Consider the following 22,670-nt stretch of genomic DNA (forward strand, 5'->3'; position numbering starts at 1 on the left):
TGGTTTTTTTCAAAGCGGTAGCTGTTTTTAATAGGTGAAAATCGGTAATGCAATGAGGAAAGCGGCAGTGTTGGAGGTATGTAAATGTATTGTGTTTAGAAAAGATCCCTTGTGAAATATGACTATAATATGTAGGATGTTGCAGGCTAGGTGGCACGGCGGATAGGTGGTTAGCACGCAGCCCCACGGTGTGGTGGTTCAAGGTTCAAGTCCAGCTACCGCAGCCTCCCCATGTGGAGTTTGCATGTTCTCCCCGTGTTTGCATGGGTTTCCTCCGGATACTCTTGTTTTCTCCCACATTCCAAAAACATGCATGTCAGGTTAATTGGCCAGTCCAAATTGTCCGTAGGAGTGAATAAGCGAGTAAATTGTCTGTCTCTGTGTGCCCTGCGACTGGCTGGGAACCAATTTAGGGTGCCCCTTGCCCACTGCCCGAAGATAGCTGGGATTGGCTTTAGCACCCCCGTGACCCTATTGAGGATAAGCGGTGCAGATAATGGATGGATACACGGATGGATGATGCAGGCTGAATGATAAAGTATAATACTGAAAAGCAAAGCTAAAAAATTTGAAGTTGACATTCCTTTTTTTTTTTTATACAGCCGGTCTGAGAACAGAAAGTCTGGATTGGCCCCAGAGCCTAACTAAGTTGGACATACCTGCCGTCAATGGTCAAATTCTGAATGAAAAAGCATTACATAACAGATGACACTTTAAAACAAACTTACGTATTTTTTTGTTGTTTGTCTTGTTTTTCATATATGATGATTTTTTTTTTTTCTTGTCGGAGTTCGAACCTTATTTGTTGCCTTGTGTCTTCAGAACCTCCATGTGGACCTTAATCTAAAAGAGTCCCTTTTTGTGGGCGGGGCTCCTGACTACAGTCGACTGGCACGAAGTGCCGCACTTACCGAGGGCTTCAAGGGAACCATCCAAAAGGTAAACCTTTAAATTATTTGATTTGATACAGCCCTTCATTTTCTGAGGGATGGTAGTGACATCACTTGCCCACTAAAATAAAATACAAATCCAAAGTTAAAACTCCTTGTGTAAACTGCACCATTTACGTATCAAAAAAATCTACGAGAAAAAAATACATGATAGCTGTCTTCTACACTATGGCAAACTTGGCTTTCACATCATCGAAATACATACCATCTTTCATTTTAAAGAGACAGTGTGTATATTTTGACCACTAGATTTCGCTTTATGCTGTAATGAAAATGAAAATGAGTGCTAAAAAGCACAAGGAAGAATCCTAGATACAAAGACTCAAAAGTGACTGAAACACACCATTTTATTTCTCATTATTTTGATCAGCCTTTTTGAGGGCTTTGGGTACTCATAACCCTCATGATGGCGGACAATGATGTCAGACCCGTATAGGTGAGGCCAATGTTATGTCAAATAAATTCTCATTTCTCGACCTACAAGTATTGTAAAAACGCATGTAAGGGGCCGGTCACACAGCCGTTTGCGGCTGAATCACGGCCAGAAATTTCTGCCTGTGAGGCGGACGCTATTGGACGCTTTGAGGTTGCCATACAGACGAGATACAGCAGTGCTTAACACACGGTCGGAAATTCACGCGCGGTTGGCAGCGCGAAAATGTTTTGCGCTGCTCAATACTTTAGAGCACGGGTGCACAGCCTTTCACGGGCGTATCGAGGCTGAATCGCGGCCAAAAATTTCAGGCCGTGAAGCAGACGCTGTAGGGCGCTGTTGGACGCTTTGAGACCGCCATATAGACGAGATACAGCAGTGCTTTACTCGCGGTCGGAAATTCATACGCGGTTGGCCGCGCGAAAAAGTTTTGAGCTGCTCAAAACTTTTGAGCTGCTCAAAACTTTGAGCACGTGTTAACCGCGGGCGGCACACGAGGTAATGACGCGGAACGACGTGCTCTGGTCGCGGCCAGGGCGTGGTTACACATGGGTAGGACGGGAAATTTCAGCGGGTAATCGTGGGTGGAGCATGGTAATAGCATGTTCTGCGCCTGTATCGCGGTGTTATTACGTGAAATTAGCGTGTTACGCGTGTGACGGTCAAACGCCTTTCTCCGCGTATATACAGCGCGATTTGCCGAGCACACGTCAGTTGTGCTCGAGACGTCAAGGGGTGAAAATAGATCCCCGTCACCGTAGTGACCTCGTCTTAATCCATTTTTATTTCTTGACATTTCTTTTCATTTCATAACAAGATAATAAAATAAAAATGAAAAACTATTACAATAATAACATATTGGCTTCTTCGGTGCCATAGCTTGAAATCTTGATCTTCACGGGACTGTGTCTTGAGCGCTTATGATTTCTACAGCCCGGTGTTAGGCCGAGAAATACATCCCTGCCGAGATTTGCATCCCCTCGCTACTACAACCACTTTTACCTCGTTTTATCTCACTTTTATATCACTTTTAGGGAATGTAATGGCGAACATATAACCAAAACCACTTTGTCTTGCATTTGTTGGGAATGTAATACAACTTAAACCATTCCGTTTTTTTTTTTTTGTGAACGTAATCAAACGGTAATGCACACCGTATATAAAATCCTCCCCCCCTCGCGTGAACGCGCATTCTGCTGCGCTTCCAACAAAATAGTACTATGATTATTATCTTTAACCTTGCCAAATAAAAGCTCCACTTCCTTTTGTTTTTTTCATCAAGAATATTGCATGTCGGAAGCATATACTGTAACGTTCGACTGAATGTAATTCTACATTGTTTTGGCCTCACTCCACTGTCTAATTGTCATCTATTTTTACGTTATTTTCATTAAAACATGAATTATTATTTTCACACTTTTTATTTGACCAAAAGTTACATTCTTCATTTGGATCTTTATGTAAAACACAATAATAGACGGCACATTTTGAAGTCCCCTTCCTTATTGGCTTCACTTAGATCTTCCAGCTGCGATATTCTGTTCCTTTTTTTCTATAAATATTGTTCAATCTCTCTTGCCTCAGTTTCCAGAAAAATGACAAAAATAGCCCAAAGAACAAAGGAAGGATATGACTGTTTGCATACACTTGTCATAAGTTGCCTTGTACAAAGCTTCCCTTGACACTTTAGAGAAAATCATAAGCTAACTGCGGCATTTGTCTTATGTGACCACTAGAGAGAAGTCAATTGTGTAGAAAATTAGCTGAGTTCAGTGTTTTGTCGGGTTTCACGAGTACTTCGAGTTGCATTAACATCTAATGCCAACATTACTGTAGATGTAAGTATGTCCTTTGCTAATGCATATGATTTAAGTTGAGCATATATTTGTGTATCAAGCACAAAGATTGCTGAAAACTCAATTTTACTCTGCACTTTCTGACCGACCTGATTGCATCTTGGCACTAGATCATCTTGATGGGCACGTCCATTCTCGGAGAAGAGAATGCCCTGCGTTCCCAAAATTTGGCCATGTTCCAGGAGCACGCCTGTTCTCGGGAACCTTGCCACAATGGGGGGCGCTGCAACGCCCAGCTGGACACTTATGAGTGCGTATGCCTCAGTGGATATTCCGGGGGCCACTGTCAGAACAGTAAGTAACGTTTGATCAAACTTAATCAAACTTGCGGTTATTATGGATAGTGATTTAACATGGAACACGTTAGACCAAAGTATTGCAAGCTATAATTGTAATACATAAGTTTAAAGGGCAAATACATTAATTGGTTTGTTGATGTTTCACAATGTATCACTTATTCCATATCTGATCAATTTGATTCAAATAATGGCTTACAAATGCAAAAAAATAAAGGAAAATTATATCATCAATTATATCATATTAATATCAACCATCTTACACTGCACATGAGACAGGAAAAAGTGGTAATAAAACATCCCAGTGTAAAAATAGTATTATTCTTTATCCATACATTATCTGCACCGCTTATCCTCAGTAGGGTCGCGGGGGTGCTGGAGCCCATCCCAGCTGTCTTCAGGCAGTGGGCTGGGGACATCCTGAACTGGTTGCCAGCCGGTCGCAGGACACACAAAGATAGACAACTCACCCGCTCATTCACACCTAGGGACAATTTGGACCAGCCAATTAATCTGACATGGATGTTTTTGGAATGTGGGAGAAACCGGAGTTCCCGTAGAAAACCCACGTAAGCACGGGGAGAACATGCAAACTCCGCACAGGAAGGTCCGATCTCATGACCTCAGAACTCTGCCGCACATTCAGATTCAGATATACTTTATTGTCATTCTTGTACACGTGTATACAGAACGAAATGTCAATACATCTGACCCGCACAGTTTCCTTGATTGTACAGATATAAATAAAATGTTGTATTGAGTTGGAGTATTGAAGTACTAAAAATATACTGAATAATTATAGCTATGTATAGTATTATACAGTAGTGCAAAGAGTGCAAGAGGAGCAGCTAACCAGATGTGCAAAATGGGCAGTCAGGTAAACAAGTCAGTATACAATAACAATAACACTGGAGTACGATAGTGCAGAGGAGAACAGATGTGCAAAGGAGTGGCTAGGTATCCGCTTACCACTGCGCTGCCGTGCTGCCCCAGTATTATTATCACTGTTACTATTATTATAGTGGTCACCCTTACTATTGTCATTTTAATTGATATGTTTTTGGCAAAAGAGTGTTTGCCATTTTTGAACGAGTACGACAATATTTTACCTTTTTAATTTACTAAAAAATGTAGAAGTGGCCTCTCATGCTTGATATTTTTGGACAATCCTAAATGTACACGAAAAAAGCTGAATGATGCGTGAGGGTCTTATATCGAGTTTAATGCGCAATGTAATTATTTTAAACTTTAGTTCCTTTAAATGAGCAGATTTATTCAAACATAGTAGTAATAAAGCAGTATAAGTATCACAAGAAGTTAATCCTGACCAGCCAGCATGAACATTCTCTAATCTCGAACAAAATTAACACGTAGGGAAAGGACAAAGTGAATGAAGTGTCAGTTTACTAAACAAGTTTTCTCATTTTCTCTCTTGACAATTTGGAGTGAACTTTTTGCTTAATGTAGCTTACAAAAAAATTGCAGCTTCTGCCATTAACCTTGCACACATGGCCGTCTGTCCCTTTTACGTTAATTAGAAATGAGCCAGCACTCCCATGTCGGCCCTGATGGCTGTATCTTCCCTCATATTGATCGGTGTGAGGTCACACTCACCCACTGCTTCCATCTTTCCCCTCCTTCTTAGCCATTTATGAGAAGTCCGCTGGGACAGAGACCGAGGCCATCGCCTTTGACGGGAGGACGTTCATCGAATACCACAATGCTGTCACAAAGAGGTAAGAAATGAGACAAGACCGGACAGATTCTCCAATTCCCTCCTCGTTGCTCTTGTATCAAGCAAATAAACCCTTCGTCTATGGTTCTCGCTTCTCCCTTGCTAAGCTGTGATGACAAGCTTGATGATATCATCAGCTCACATGCTTCAAGGGGACTAGCAGCCTGCTAATAGGCTGTCTTTTAACACAATTTCACTAATTGCCAAGACATTCAATAACCAAAGTGCTGCCTCGAGTTAGCAATTTCTGACATTTTACAAAGAGAAAGCAGATGACACCAACAGAATAGAGCTTTTTGGAGGAGGTGTTATTCAAGAATAAAACAAAAGGTTGTGTCCCGCAAGACTCTTGACATTTGTATTACTCCCGAAGTTTGCCTGAGTGAAGATACAAAACAATGTCTGAACAAAGAGCAAACGGCTTGATAGCTTTGTCAACACAAACCCCACAAACCAAGTAATCTCTTAAAATGTGCTCACATTGTCTCTGTCTTGCTTGTTTTGTACAGTATTGGTCTTGACCTCTTCTGTCTTTGTGTGTCTGTTCCCACATTAAATGTCCCTCACTGTCTTTCCTCTTTCACCAAAGCCAACTGACCAATGAGATCCCAGAGTAAGTAGACCATATGTCTATTGGGGAGATTGCCCAGCTTCAAACTAAGTTCAACTAACAGCAGATTAAAAACCCATTTTTTGTGTAAATAACATACTTACAGAGTGAAGAAAAAAGATACAGTTATCATTTATATTTTCATTTACATGTAGATTATAATCATCAGATTGCATTTGTCCAATTTCAACTCCATATTTCAGGGCATTTTGCAGCGTCGTCAAATCATTTTTGTGTTCTCATCTTTGCCCATTGCGGAAGAGAAGCATGAATGTGTGCATGATAAGCATTGTGTCCATACCCCAGAGAATATGAATTGCTGTATTGGAAATGTGGAATATTTATGCATGGTTCACACGCACACAAAAACCTCCACGTGTTTTTGCACACAATGATAAAAACTAGAATATATGAAGGAAGGAAGATGGACCGACCTTGTTTCTGCTGCTCATACAGTAAATTATTACTGATCATTAGCCTGGTAAGTTAGCCCCATTTAACAAACCGATTACTCGGATCAGACCGGATTTTCTATCTTTGTTTTGTGAAGAATGATTCATTCCACCGACAGCCATGGATGGAGGCGGCAACATGTTAATCGCAAAGAACCCCTGTGGCCTTCCCTCGGTTGGGAGCTCCTGCAGTGTGTGCCCACAGACATCAATCTGGTTTAACAGGAGCTGGGGGTGTGGGCTGCTCAGTGGCTCTTGTAACTAAGACTGAGTCAAAAGTTTAACGGATGTCGCATTTAGCAAAGAACCGCAATGAATTGGAGTCAAAGAAAACGTGCTCTGTGGGTGTGAGGATCAATTCAGCTTGATTTGATTTTGCAATCACAGCGAATGCGTTTCTCACCCAAAGCCATTAAGTGCTCGGCGAGGGCTCGGAGTCAAACGTTCAGCTCGGGTTAATGGCGCTACACTCTCTCGCTCCGCGTGGAAAAACAGAACTCCATTTGGCTCCAGGCCCATTACTTCAATGACGAATCATATCTGTTGATGATTCCCTGCTGCTGTGACTATTGAACCCATTTTTTGGACCATTGTGCCTCATTCACTGCTCAAGTTAATTGATGATACTCTGGCATACTTTCTTCATTTACTGTATATCATTCAGTTGTTCTGGAAATTCGCTGTTAGCTGGCCTTTCTGTTAGGTGCGGGCGTTGGCCGCTAACACGCTTAATCTTGATGTCCTCCGTGCTTGTTGCCTGGGCGTTTGGGCACATTAGCTCCTTTGATCTAATAGCAGTGCCCCCGAGTGCCTCTAGTCCTGGTTGCAAAGTGATTGAACTACTGAAGGGCTGAACTTTCCCGTTATCGAATCCCTTAAAGAAAAATGGACACCATGATTACATGTTGCAGGAAATGTGCATCAAAGCGGCTTTTTTCTTGCGATGCACTATATTTCAATAAGGTAATTCTAGTTACGCAACTAGACATCTTGAGTAGTTCCAAAGCTGTATCCAAAGCAGAGGAAAGAGACCCTTGAGACTGTCAACTAATTTTTTTTTTAATTTCGTTGCATAATCATCTGTAATAAGATAAAGGAATTGCATCAAATTAGTTTGAGTGAAATAGAGTTTATCTTGTCGTTTGAAGTCCAATTCAATTAAGTGCATATATTTAACCGCCAAACTCTCTCCATTCCATTCCTGTGACTTTGTTTAAGTAGCATTTACAACAAGGTGTTTTGTCACGACCGGAACCGAGACAGGACCCATTTGCGATGCGTTTCTCACAAGTTTAATTGGAAGAAAGGGAGAGGGTTGCGCCTACGATCCAATCTGGACGCGGGAAGCAGGTCGCTCTGAACGCAGAAGTAGATCTTCCGTCGCGAGCGATGGTGGTGTCGGGAATGGAAAAACGGGTCAGGAGAGCAAAAACTGGGTCAGAAGCAAGTCGTAAGATTGGAAAGGAGAGTAGACGTGGTCGGGTACAAAAGAGGTCGAGAGCTGGGAAGGGGGAGTAGACGTGGTCAGGATAAAAAAAGGGTCGAAGCCGGGGGACAGACGGGAGCAAAAAACAGGTTTACTGTCACCCATTTTTCTCTCTCCCCTCTCTTTCTTTCCCGCGCTCCTTTTGTCTTTTTTTATATCTCTTTCTCTGTATCTCTTTGTATCTTTCTTTATTTCTGTTTATGTTTGTCCTTTCTCTCTCCCTCACTCTCTCACTCACTCTTTTGCTATTTCTCTATCTCTTTCTCTCTGTCACTATTTCTCTCCTCTCCATCTCTCTCTCTCTCTCTTGCTTTCTTGGTCTCTTTTTGTCTGTATTTATGTATCTCTCTATCTCTTTCTATCTTTCTTTATTTTGTCTTTATCTCTTTCTCTCTCTCTCTTCCTATCATTTGCTGTCTTTCTCTCCTTCTCTATATCTTTCTCTCTCTTACTATCTATATTTCTCTCTCTCTTTCCTATTCTATCTCTTCTCTCCTGCTGTTCTCTCTCCCTCTCTCTCTCTTTCTCTCTCCTTCTCTCTTTCTGTCTCTTTCTATATTTCTTTCTCTTTGTCTCTCTTCCTATCTCTTTATCTGGTTCTATTTTTCTTTCTTTACTCTCTTTTGCTGTCTTTCTCTCTCCCTTTCTCATTCACTCACCCTCTCATATCACTCTCTCTGTCACTTTCTCACTCTTTTCAAGGTGCTTATTACTTATTTGTTGTTTGCTTAATATAAACAATTTGAAAGTTTAAATTGGTCAAAGTTCACTGCATTTTGAAGAAACAAAGGCTGAATAACATAGAAGCATAATGCCTTTTCAACATTAATTGGTTTGGTTCATAAAGTTTTGTTATTACGGGGGATATATTAGTCAAAATAAAAATATGAAGAACCCCCTGGGAGCCGAATAAGGCGGCTCTTTTCAGTGAGCTGTGCCGAAAAAGCCAGTTACCGAAAAGAGACGGAATTCCCATCACTACTCGTCATTCACCTGACAGCATTCCCAGGTCCAAGCCGAGGTGTACTTTACACTCTGCTGCCATCTAGAGTCAGACTGAAAGCGAGTCACTGAGGGAGAATCTTGAAGAGAATTCAAACACGTGTTAAAAGTAGATAATAATCCAGCCATTTATAAAACCAGAGACGACAGCTCAGTCCTAGAAGTCAGCGACGTATACGAGATTTCCAAAGCCAGCCCTGTTTTATTTAAGCTATTCAGTGTGTTAAATAACCTTGAACTTATCACAGACAAGCTGCTTGGAAGGAGATTTATTGGTCCTGTGATTTCTTCGAGGTTTTGCCAGAAGATGATTCACTAAGCTTTGTTTTTAATGCTTTTGTTTTGTTTTTTTCTCCTCGTGCTGAAAAAATTAATATTTTAATCAGTCAATCTTTATGTTGGTGATTTTTTTAACCCTAGCAAGTTAATATCATGAAAATGCTTTACTTCTGGGACAATATGATTAAATAAAGATATGGGAGGAAGTAAATGAATACAAATATCACCATTGCATACATGTCAACGTCAGAAGATTGCTCCCCTTGTTATTCATTGTAATTTTCCTTATTAGGCAAACATTACAAACCGAATGTGGCACTTGTTTACTCACAGCTTGAGAGAATGTAAAATAAAAACCAAGATACTACAATTATTTCTGCATCTTTATTAGTTTTCCCCCCACCTGCAGTAAATTTAGTGTTGCTTATTATATTTGCAATATAATGCTAACAGTGACCGAGACTATCCGAATTAGAGTTGAAACGGGCAAGGTGAGATCTCTCTAAGAAAAAAAAGGAGGGATTGTTTTTTTTCTTTATGTGTTGTTGTTGTTGTTTTCCCCTCATCCAAAATATGTTACATGGCGTACTCAATTTTAAAATGATCACAAAATGTACAAAATACTGGAGAACAGTATAAGCTGACAGCCATGCCGTAGTGTGCCGTTGATCATTGTAAACAATCATCAAAAGTGTCGTACTTAGGTAAATCGAATCGTTGCCGTTTTCTGTCAAACTGCAAAACAATGCGTCATTTTTGTTTATTCATTCCATAAGTCTTTCCTTTTTCAATGGCGACTCCTGTGCCGTGTCATCCTTCTCGTCTAATCTTTCTTTTGTAACCCAGCTCCTCAACGGTTTTGTGTTTTTTCTTCCAAGTGTCGTCAGTTGATTATTGTCCTCACCTTGTCTTTGTGTTTAAATACCCTTTGAGGAATGTGGATTATAGCTGCTTGCCAGATGTGCTAAAAATGGCACAGATGCTGATTGATGACATGCACACAAACTAGTATGGAGGCACACACATGTCAGTAAATGGTAGATCAGATGGTTTTTTTAATGGTGGGGTTTCCATTGTTGCTCCATCTGGGGGGAAAACTACATAAAAAAACACAAGCCGGCACATTTATTTTCTTAACTTTTATTTTTCAAAGTAGCGTGGTGATTATGTGTGCGCACTTGCTTCTTCCATGCTGTGCCTAGAGGATGAAATCTTATCTTAACACTCCCAGAGTGTGAGTAGCCAAGACTGAAAATCAAACAACTGAAGACACATCAATAGACACGAGAAGAGATGTTGTGAACAACTCTTCGCTCAGTAGACAAACAACCCCCTGTAGCACTCAAAAAGAGGTTTGCATTCTGATAGTTATCACGTCAACAAACACAACACGGATAAAATATTTCAGCGGGAGCTCACGCAAGTAAATAATTCATTATTAATTAGAATTAGTTAGTTGCCCCAACTCACTTGAACAATTCATAGTATGGTTCCAAATTTATTGTGACCAAATTATGTGAAAGAAAGAGATTGGAGAGAAAAAAATCTGTAATTTTTTGCCCTCAAAGCATAAAACAGATCATTTTCCAAATGAGATCACAGCAACACAGCCAAATGTTCTGTGCAAAGTGAACCCTAAATGTATGTGTTAGATGTTCCTTCTTCTGTCGAATATGTTTCTTAAAAGAAAAGAAGAAACAAAAAACATGTCCATTAACAAAAAAACAATGTTTCCAATGACTAATTTTACATGACACTTTTATGCTTTCAGTTTTTCTATTTTAAACCGGTAGGCTTTATGCAAAATTCCACTACTTCCTGGACTTTGTTTCCTCTATTTCTGGTCTTTCATGATCGGACTAACCCTAGGTGCTGCAAGAGTTCTTGCCACTTTGCCCACAAAAAGTCACCTATTTGAAAGTATAATATATTAAGAATTGTTTTTATTTTAGTTCATAAACAGTTTACTGAAGTCTGATAGTAGTTATAAATGTTGCACATTAAGCCTGCCATACATTTCTGTGTACCTCTGCTTATTTCTATCAAAAGTTGTAATTTTTTTCTAATAAATACAAAGCAAATGCTCCTTCCCATCACAAGAGGTCAATAAAGGTGTTAAAGAGTGGATGTCTAGTCTGGTTTCATGTCAAAGACAATATTGTACAGTATTTTCTCAACTTCAGTAGGCCCAGCCTAGTTTTATCTGATGGTATTGCCAGTTCGCTGCCAAAACTCTTGTCTTTTATTTCTTTTTTATTTATTTTAAAGCAGTAAGACGATTGAGGCAAGCATATTTTATTCATAACTCGCACTCGAGTTTGTTTATGCATTCAATCAAATGTTAAAATGTACAAATTGTTAAGACATCCAATGGTAAACATGAAAATAATTTAATTTCCATTGTTTGTAAATGAATGTGATGTAAAAACTGTGATATTTCATCCGCGATTATTATTTGACGGGTCGGCTACAACTATAGACTGAGTGATAAAGCATAGTTCTGTAAAGCAGTGCTAAGTATTTTGCGTATACATTTTTTACTGATCCAGCCCACCTGGGAACATAAAGCCTGGTACTGGCCACCAAGCCAAACTGAGCTTGACATTGCTGGTTTAAAACCTGCTGGTATTAAAAATAACACCACGCTGTCCAAACAATTGCAGCTGGTAGTTACAGTAGTTTAACATCATTAGGTAATGCTCACCAAAATGTCTCACAAACTGATGAATCTAGGTGTGCCCCACCTCAGTATCTTTACACAACTGAATGATCAATTTGCCAATTAAAGAAAATCAGTAAACAAGAGGCAGCAGTAAGTTCAGGAAATTGTTCAACTCAAACAGGTCATTGATGAACGATAAGCTCTTTGATTTGAATGACTTCCTGGAAATCAATCATATGCAGATGTGTCAAGCTACCTCATTGCACACTCTAATGTACCTGCATTTCAATTTTCTTGGTTTTCTGTTTTCATCAAGTTATGTGACTCAGGTCTCCACCGTTTTTCCCCCTGCCCAGCGAAAAAGCTCTGCTGGTGAACAAATTCGAGCTCAGCATCCGCACAGAGGCGACTCAAGGCCTGGTGTTGTGGAGCGGGAAGGGCGTGGAGCGCTCCGACTACATGGCCCTGGCCATCGTGGACGGCCGCGTTCAGATGACGTACGATCTGGGCTCCAAACCTGTGGTTTTGCGCTCTTCAGTGCGCGTCGACACCAACCGCTGGATACGCATCAAAGCTAGCAGGTGAGTCGTGCCTTGCCAGCGAGCCCTGCGTTTCTATCCCCACTTTTTCTGAGATTCCATCCATTCATCCATCCATTATCTTACGCTTATCTGGGCTTGGGTCGTGGTGGCAGCAACCTCAGCAGGGAATCCCGGACCTCCCTATCCCCAGCCACTTCATCCAGGTCACCCGGCGGGATCCCGAGGCGTTCCCAGGCCAGCCTAGAGACTTAGCCTCTCCAGCGTGTCCTGGGTGTTCCGCGGGAATCCTGCCGGTGGGACATCCCCGGAACACCTACCGAGGGAGGCATCCAGGATGCCGAGCCACCTCACCTTATCTCTAATCTTTCAGTTATGACGCACAGTTCATGACTATAGGTGTGGGTAGGAACGTAGAACGACCAATAAATTGAGAGCTTTGCCTTTCGGCTCAGGTCCCCCTTAACCCACAACGGACTGGTACAAGGTCCGCATGACTGCATACGCTGCTCCGATCCGTCTGTCGAGCTCCCGTTCCATCCGACCCTCACCCCTGAACAAGACCCCGAGATAAATGAACTCCTCCACCTGAAACAGGATCTCATCCGCAACCTGGAAGGAGCATGCCATGATGGGATTACACTTCATCCATCATCTATTCCTGTCACTGCGATCCCTTGCATCAATCCTTCGATGCATTGCGATTTGACAGATTAGTCTCAGATTAAGGTTATTTACACGCCTGGTCATGCATGAGTGCGATTCATGCTGCACATTAAATTCAACTGACGATTTCATGAGTGTCGTGGAAGAATGAACATGCATCAGCACTTAAGGTTCACATGGGAAAATTAAATAATAATCTCATTAAAATTGCATGAAAGTGAATCCCAGCGTTCACAAACGTATCTTGAAGATCACGCTCTTTGCATGACAGCTGGGGACACTCTTTGGGAATTGGGTTTTAAATTACATTTGCAATTAATCAGATTAAACAAATGAGATGAAGTAAGGAAAACCTGACGCTTTTTATTACCTCTGAGTCGGCTTCTTAAACCCCCCCTCGGGTAATCAATTTCCGTCAAAGAATATTGTTCATTGTGCTGGATCACTTCATATGCGTATGTGTAATGTATTGTACATGAAAGAAAGCTGAGCAGAGCACCCCAGGAGACACATGTATATCAAGTATGCCTATAATATTTTCTCAAATCATAAATCTTTTCTCATTGACTCAAATAAACAGAATATTACCTAATGATAAAAAAAAATACAATAAGCAAGGCATTTAAAAAAATGAAAATAATTTGTTTTCAGATATTAGGCATTCATCCTCCATGAAACGGTCAACCCCATCATGATACTACACTGGCCACCATTCTTTACTTAATTCTAGTAAATGCTAAGATAGTTGGATTCTCTACCAGAGGTAGGCACATATTTTAGTTGTGGGCGGCATTAAGTTTAAAAAAAATCTACCAGGTGAACTGGGCTAAAAGGTAGAAAATAATAGATTTTTTTGAATCAGATACCTCAGCAATACATAGACAAACAAAGGTACTCTGGGGACAAGAGTGGCATCAAAACACCAACCAAAAATTATTATTGATACTTTATTTAACATACTGCGTACTGTCAATACATTTTTACCATTTTTGTTTGCCGGGGCGGAATAACAAGCTTAAAAGGGTCGTATATGGCTCACGCATCGTAGTATATGGCCTCCGCATCTTAGTGCCCACCCCTGTTCTAGACTAAGACTGAGACCTTTTAGTATTTGAACCAACAACTCGAAATTAGCACACACATTCAAACGAATATGACAATTACTGCCAACATGGTGTCAAGTATGAACTCCTTTTAAGTGATTTGGATTTAATCCCCAATCAATTTTGTTTGGCATTATGGAGTTGAATCCTGAAATCCACAGCTGACAAAATGTGAATACTTTTTTACAATAACCTCTTTATAATTAGTACATTTTGTACTTTGTTTGTAACTTGTTTCCATCTGCGCCAATCCATTGAAGTGGTTCAGTAAAGGCAGTATATTTTACACAATACTTAAAGCTAATTAGAGGATGCAAACACTTGTCCACATTTTTCAAAATTTTGTTTTGACCTATCACAAAAACTGGTCAGAAGAAATTGAATTCTAAGGTTTTCATCCCCAACACTGCGGGAAGTTTGCAATGTTATAATTTTTGCATTTTTGTAAGGACAGCATGTATTAGTGGTAAAAAGAGAAAAAGTGGAGAAAAAGTGGTGTATATATATTATATATATTATATATATATATATATATATATATATATATATATATATATATGTGTGTGTATGTATAAAGGTTAAATACATGAACTATCATATAAACGTACATTTTGTGAAATTTATTTTACATAACATGAGCTGAAATTCGAGGGAGCTGACGAAAAAATTGGCATCTAGCTGCTAAGGGTACCCTAAAAACAAAATCCGTACTAAATGCTGGGCAAAAAAAGAAGAAAAACGTCACGGTTTGGTCCATTTGAGTCTCCGCAGTTTGAATTCTTCCTTGTTTTTTCTGTTGCACGACACCGCACAGTGACATCCAGTGGTCAAATCATACACACTGCCCTTTTAAGCATTCGCACATGAATTTTATCATTAATAAAGGTTGTGTGAGTCGTGATTAAATATTCATACATCAATTAAATATCAAAAATGAGTACATGTTTTTTTAGGAACACCTAGCCCTACTTTTTTTCTAATCCGGGCCCCAACCTTGTGTTTACTGACTGCATATTAAAGAAGAAATAAAAATATGGTAAACAGAAATATGCTTCATAAATAATAAAATGAGTCTTTACTAATGTAACTAAATGTAAAAGCTGACGCCATCTTCTGGGTTGGGTAGACTTTGACTTAGACTTTCTATCAAGCAACTTAGATGCGCTCAAATCAACTCTTTTTTTTTCATATTTTTGGGGGTTTGAGTAGGTATTTGGACTGTACTCGTAACAGGGCGTTTTTACTTTTAACATTTCCATGCTTCACAAACAAAAAACTGTGATGACGAGGATAAAGTCATCCTCCAACCCCACCCATCTACCTAATGCGTTGCGTGTCCTGAACATGGTTGCTAAAAGTAAGATAAAAGCATATTGACGCGCTGGAACATTTTCTATAAAGGAACACTTCAAACGATGCACCTTACCTCGTCATAGTGTAGACTTATTATAAAGTATATTGAATAACAGTTTGTAGCACATGGTAAGAGCACAGTCTTTTTTTCTAAAATATCAATTTCAATCAAAGAAAACAAATGCAACTATTCACAAGGTTGGGCTCAAATTTGTCATAACTTCATATTACAGAAAATGTTTCCAAATATCCTTGGCAAAGGCCAAAATGCACATCAGATAGTCCCAGACTTTACAAGAGAATGAAAGAGTGCTGTAATTATTGAGCATGGCCATTTCACATTAAATAAGTCTGTCATTAGAAACAAATTGACTGCTTGAAACTTCAGCCTGACCAATTCATCACCTTTAGCCTGCTGGACATTCGTTTTCAACATGGATGGTAATTCAAGAGCGCAGGATAATTACATAGCTTACATTGTGCAAGGAAGAAAGCAGCAATAACAGATCGTTCAGACGTCTCAACCGAGCCAAGTATCGGTTGGTGTCTCATTTAAATGTGGAGGGCGGTGTAAATCACTGCAAGTGTAGTTATTATAGTGCCTCAATCTGTGTCTCTCGTCGTTTTAATGACGCCCCCTCTGTCGGAATGGCACTTTAGCGGGTTCAAACGGTCCCCGTCGTCACAATTCTTGAGTATGTGCTACTGCTTAGCACGGGGCCCACCTTGCATCAGCGCTAACCCCTGTGGCATCTGTTAGCTGGAAGGTGGGCACATTTCCAAAGCTACTTGCCGAAAGCGTTTATGGGGTTGCTTCGTGGGCTGCTGGTGGAGCCGTAGTCGTCGTACATATAATTAAAGAATATTTGGCAACTATTCAGTACAACACGCATGCTTCTGAACAACAATAATCTCCTCCTCAGAGCCCTGAGAGATGGAACGCTTCAAGTCGGCAACGAGGCAGCAGTGACGGGATCGTCGCCTTTGGCAGCCACTCAACTGGACACGGACGGAGCCCTTTGGTTGGGTAGGTGGCGGCGCACATGTAGGAAATGGACAAAGATATTATCTGCTTTGTTACGTTCCTTTTTTTATGGGTTCTTCAAAACGCTTTATTTTTAATGTTGTGTTTTCAAAATTTGAAAAGTGCTTACATTTTGGATGAAGTGCTTGTAAAAGCTTAAGACTTTTGCCATGTTTCACAACTAGTTTGCTTTAAAAAATGATGCAGACACCGCTTTCTGGTGGGTTTGCTTCAACATTGCATTTCTTCTACACTCGTGATTAACGGCAGCTGGCATTAGTTTGTATGGCATTGTCCTGTTAGACATCATCACCCCTATAGGCCACGCCTAAGAGTAAGAGGACAAGTGCATTCTATACCTAAACACAAGGTTCGTACAGGTGCTTGAAATCATTGAATTTTAATGTTATTTAAAAATACTTGAATGTTGGGTTAAGTGCATGTGAATGCTTAAAATGATTGCCATTTTTCACAACAAATCTGTCTAAAAATCATGCAGACACTGCACTCAAATGGTTTTGCATTTCTGTCGCGATTCCCTATGGGTCGTGCCCAAAAGGACAGGGGAATGCTACACCTAAACAAGGCACTATGAAATGGGTATTAGTGCAGGATTATGTTTCAATTATAAAGATTTATTATTGGCCATGCAATAAATTAAGGTAGCGTTTCCCGGTAGTAAAGTGTATTGGAAAGAACTTCCTGCAACTGAAAATATAAGCTATATATGAGATAGTTTTACCCAACACCGATTTGGGGAGAGATTTATATTTGCGCACTTATTGTTTAGATCAACAATTTACTCTACATCATATGTCGTGATAAATCTGCAAGATTTAAAATCGCATATGTAAATGGCAGATACATTTATGAATGTCCGATTTTTTTTTTCTTTTAATGGTACTGAAAAAAATAAAAATTGGCGTTAAAAATCCTTAAAAAGTGTTTGAATTTGGTCATGAAAAAGGTGTACGTACCCTGTAAACCGGGAACTATGTGATAGGATTACGTATTAATTACAGACATTTATTATGGACAATTCAAGAAATTAATGTAGCATTTCCCAGTCGTATATTGGAACGGGAAGAACCTCCTGCGACTGACAATGTCAGCTACATATTTTTACCGAATACCGATATGGAGAGAGATTTGTCTAAAAAATATTTACACGCATTCTGTTCAGATCCACAAATGTATTCGGATTCACTTAAGATCAAAAAATCATATGTTTGGATAAATGCAAGATTTAAAATCGCATGCAATCGCAGATATAATTTTGGTTCTGCAACATACACGGTTCACACCCAATTTATTCCTTTGATGAACTGGAGAAATTGGAAAACTGGCTTTAAAAGTTCTTTAAAAAGCTTGAATTTGGCCATGAAAAAGGTGAATGAACCCTGTGGTCTCAGTCATTTATCACCCGATCGTAACCAAGACTCGATTATATGTGAATTTTACTGGACAGTATGTAATATTTATCTAGGAGTGGAGTTGTGTGTATTTTTAAACTATTTGTGGCAGATGCATGATTTATTTATATATTATATTTGTAATTTTACTGATTTGTTTCTCATTTTACGATTTGTATTCAAAGATCCATTAGATACCAATCGAGACTTCTCACCGCCAGTATTTTTAGGGTTAACCATTGAATATTTGGTGCTTTTTCCATAAGTAGCAATGCAGCTAAATCTCATAGCCTGCTAGAAGCAATGGAGATGTGCAGTTGCACTTAAGTGCCACCATGAAGTCATTTGAGAAAAGTGAGCTCCGAAGCATGAATCTGTGCATAATCCTCCATCCAGTGCCATTCTTTTGAAATCCCCTTGCCAACATCCGCCATTAATTCTGCGGTAATGCGCGTGAAATTAGGCCCGTCGATCCTCGATTTCTTAGGTGCACAATCCGATTAAGCCGGGTGGGGCGGAGGAGGTAAAGAGCTTTTGACGGGAAAGTGACCTCTAAACCCGGCAGTTAAGTGTTGGGAGGGGGCATCGCTGACTACAACATATAGGCACTGATCCGGGAGGACATCATGAATAATTCAATCAAATCCTGCTCATATCTTGAGAAAGTGGACAAGTTTGCCAATTAGGTCACTCCGCAAAGGATACAATGTGTCATTTAAAATTTGATTTCAATTATGGAGGTGCTCGAATAGAAAGCACAATGGACTCAATCAGTTACTTCAAGGACAAAAATGTTCAGTGAATATTAGAAAAGAACCTGACAGTCTGTTTGCGCCGAGATTAAAATAGATCTTTCTTCAAGAACGGTATCTTCCAATTAGTCATCTAAATTGAAAAGTTTGACTTCATTAATAGACAATAAGGACAACTTATATTGACTTACAAGCAGTGTTCCCTCTAAGCTGCGCGCGTGCGCAATTGCGCACTGCTCGCACATTCTCAGCGCTCAAGAAAATCTAGCCAGCGCACAAAAATGAGGGCTCAAAATTACTAATTAAAAAGCGACTCGAGTCAAAGTTACAGTGCATGAAGGTAAAAATACACGGGTTCCCCTGACGTTGTGTCCTAAATGCGGTATTTTGAAGTCGAGTCGAAGGAGAACGAAGTTGAGTAAAGTTAGTAAAGTTTGTCGGGGAATCGGCTTCTTCGGCTCGGCTCACTAAAAGGAACCGGCTCTTTCGTGTCCTGAACGGCTCTTCGGGTTGTTTTTGCTTCTTGAATCCCAACATGACCAAATATAATGTAAAATTATGCACAAAATGACTTAAAGGAAGGGGGAATAGAACAAAAAAGAAAAAAATACCAAAATGAAAAAGTAGTGAAAAGCTAAGAAAAAAAGAAACAAAAGGAAGAGAAAAAAGAAGGAAAAATTTAAAAAAAAAGAAAAGAAAGAAATGTGGGAAAAAAGTAAATAGAGAACAAAAAGAAAAAAGTAACAGCTCGGAAAAAAATAAACACAATGAGATTTTTTTTAAAGGAATTAAAAAAAATAGTAGAAAAAAAAACACGGAAAAAAGAAGAAAAGTTTGTGTTGCATTCAAATAATTTCCAATTATATCAAGTGAATCTTGTCGCCAACATTGTACTTCCACTAAAAAATGTACAGTTCTGTATCTTACAACCAACTAAATAAGCCCCCAAAAATGTTAATATTATGCGACAAAATATATCAGGAAATAAAAAGAAATGGATATCTTGTGAAAGAATTGTCAGAAAAAAAACGACGTTTGTAGGCCGTACACCCTTTGCAATAGTACACGAGTCAATTCATCCAAAAGAGAAAAATAATTTTGCATTGCCGGAAACTCATCCAAATGTAACTTTATGTCAAGTTTTGGACATGTTTGATCATCAATTATCTTGCCACACTTGGGATTATGGTTGCTCACTGTTGTTTCAAGCGCTGCTCACCGACTTTGTGTGAACGCTCAGACCCAAGGGAAATTTAGCGAACATTGCTTACAAGTTAATATAGTAAAAAAAACAATCTTTGTGTTTGCAATTTGCAGTGTGTAACGCCGTACTGAGAGCCATTTCTTACATGTAGTCACGTGTTATTGTCAGGACCAGAACGGAAACAGGACCCAATTGCGTACGTTTAACACAAGTTTTATTGAACGAAAGAGGAAGGGCTGAGCCCACGATCCGGTGTTCGCTGGACATGGGAAGCAAGTCGCTCTCACACTCGGATTGTGATCCGAACACGGAAGTGGATCTTCCGTAGTGAGCGATGGCGATGTCAGGGACGGAAAAACTGGTCGGTAGCCGGGACTTGGAGAGCAAAGCGTGGTCGGGTCGGAAACGAGTTGTAAGCCAGGACGGAAGAGTAGACGTAGTCGGGATCAAAATTGGGTCGTAAGCCGGGACAGGAGAGCAGACGTGGTCGCGATTAAAAGTGGTCATAGCACAAACGGGAGCAAAAACGGGACGGGCGGGGGTCAGGGTCAAAAAAGGCTTGTCCTGTATAAACATAGGTTTGCAGACGGACTGACAGCAGGGGATTGACAGTACTGGGTTTCAATAGGGACAGGGAGCCAATCAGAGCCCGCAGCGGTTGGCGCCATATGAGCGGGCACAGGTGATTCACGTCGGTGATTATGACAGTTCTATAGCAATTACTACAATGCTTCCTCAAAGAAAAGGACGATGAAGCGATAAAGACTATAGCAATACTTGTTTAATTGGAACTCCGATCCTACTTTTGAAAAGAAAAGTGTTAAACCCCTAAATTGTAACCCAAATGTGAAGCTTTACACGGAAACCTTAAATCTAGCTTAAAAGCCATATTTGAAATCCTCTACTTAAAAAACACATTCAAAGTTAAAAGTCCAATTTCGCCACTGTGGTAATTTCAACATTGACCTGATCAATCCAAACAACCATAAAACCACTGATGACTATATTACCAGAATGTACACCCTAAGTTTATACCCAACTATTGTAAGACCTAGTAGAATTACTTCACACAGTGCAACACTAATTGACAATAGCTTTACAAATATTATGGAATTTGCAAACGTTAGTGGATTATTGGTTTGTGATATTTTTGACTACCTGCTAGCCTTTACAGTGTATGAGGATAGGGTTACTAGTCAAAAATCAACTATAAAATATGTTTACTAACAGAAGATATCTAGCTGTAAGACACAATTATTAGGGAAGCCGAGAGGTAGAGTTAAATAAGCATGTTTCTTCCTTTTCCTTTTTGGACATGTTACGATAACATTGTTTTCTTTGTTTTTTTAATTGTTGTTGTTTTTTTTAATGTTTGAAAGAAAGTTTCATTCATCCATTCATAATGTTCAGAAAACAAATACTACACAGTATAAATCACCGTTAAAGACTAAATCCATCCATTCCATCTCTTATCTGCACCGCATATCCTCAGTAGGGTCGCGGGGGTGCTGAAGCCCATCCCAGCTATCTTCGGGCAGTGGGCAGGGGACACCCTGAACTGTTTGCCAGCAAGTCACGGGGCACACAGGGACAGACAACTCACTCGCTCATTCACACCTAGGGACCATTTGGACCGGCCAATTAAGCAGACATGCATGTTTTTGGAATGTGTGAGGAAACCCACGCAAGCACGGGGAGAACATACAAACTCCACAGAAAGGTTCGATCTCATGACCTCAGAACTGTGCCGCACACGCACCACTGCCCTGCCGTGCTGCCTAAAAACTAAATCTACCCCCTTATCTACAGCTCAAAAACAATTACATTCCTGTCAACTAATACATTTTCACTGAATTTTATACCCTTTTTGATCATCTGAAATTGTGTACGCCGTAATACAAATTTTGTAAGGTTTTTTTTTTAGAAATAAACGTTGAAATCCTTTGTCCATTCTGGTTCTAATTAGGAGCCACTTGTTCACTTGGTAGCAGACGACAAAGTCGTCTAGAGTCATCGAATTGGAGCGCTACACTAGCAAATGTTATCCTTGATCAAGCATTTATTTGGTAGATAAAATATACTTGTTTGAATAGATCATATCTTTGTTTTTATTCCACATCAGGGGTCACCAACCTATTTTGATCTGAGAGCTGCTTTTTGTGACTGATTGGCACAAACGACTACCAATGTGATTTACATTTTTAAAATAACAACGTATATTATTACCAGGTTGTAATTGTAATAAGTTGAGTCAACCACCAAAACGTCATGTTGGTAAGAAAGAGATTTTTTAGAAAATCGCACTTTGTCTACCACAAATGAGGTACTTTGACAACTTGTCCGCAGGCTACTCAGGTCTTCTGGTGGGGCTACCTCGTGCCCATAGGCAGGAAACCCTGTTCTATATAGTCCGTCTTGCTCTGAGTTGTGTTTTCAAGGTGTATTATTAGATTGGATTAGATTAGTTTCAATTTTATTGTTATTGCACAAGTCCCAAATACAAGTCAACAAGATGCAGCACAGTTCTGAGGTCATGGGTTCAATATATGTGTATATATATATATATATATATATATATATATATATATATATATATATATATATATATATATATATATATATATATATATATAATATGTACTGAGGAGGGTGGACAGGTATGTGGGGGTGGGGGGCGGGGTTCATAAATTGGGCTGAGTTCAGCAGAGGGATTGTGGACGGAGGAAGGAGGTGTGGTACTGGGGGGGCAGAGTTCACCTGGTAGTTCTAGTTTGTAGGCTCCTGTAGCGCCTCACAGAGGGCAGGAAGGCAAACAGTCCGTGTGCTGGGTGGTAGGAGTCCTTTATTATGTTATTA

At 39.9% G+C, this 22,670-nt stretch overlaps 1 protein-coding gene across 11 annotated transcripts in view; it reads left to right on the top strand.

The window, feature by feature from the left end:
- The window catches only part of agrn (agrin), a 390,673-nt gene that overhangs the window by 365,848 nt on the left and 2,155 nt on the right, over nt 1–22,670 (top strand). For 7 of the 11 annotated variants that reach the window (XM_088331544.1, XM_088331552.1, XM_088331545.1 and 4 more), the window contains 6 exons: nt 823–939; nt 3,350–3,533; nt 5,181–5,271; nt 5,860–5,883; nt 12,118–12,342; nt 16,346–16,449. In XM_088331544.1, the coding sequence (XP_088187670.1) occupies nt 823–939; nt 3,350–3,533; nt 5,181–5,271; nt 5,860–5,883; nt 12,118–12,342; nt 16,346–16,449 (745 nt within the window). The remainder of the gene's footprint in view (nt 1–822; nt 940–3,349; nt 3,534–5,180; nt 5,272–5,859; nt 5,884–12,117; nt 12,343–16,345; nt 16,450–22,670) is intronic. The other 4 variants (XM_088331546.1, XM_088331549.1, XM_088331550.1 and 1 more) reach the window with 1 other exon arrangement.

The sequence above is a fragment of the Urocampus carinirostris genome, chromosome 3 (genome assembly GCF_059441175.1).
Source record: "Urocampus carinirostris isolate Australia breed hairy pipefish chromosome 3, RoL_Ucar_1.0, whole genome shotgun sequence".
Taxonomy (NCBI): domain Eukaryota; kingdom Metazoa; phylum Chordata; class Actinopteri; order Syngnathiformes; family Syngnathidae; genus Urocampus; species Urocampus carinirostris.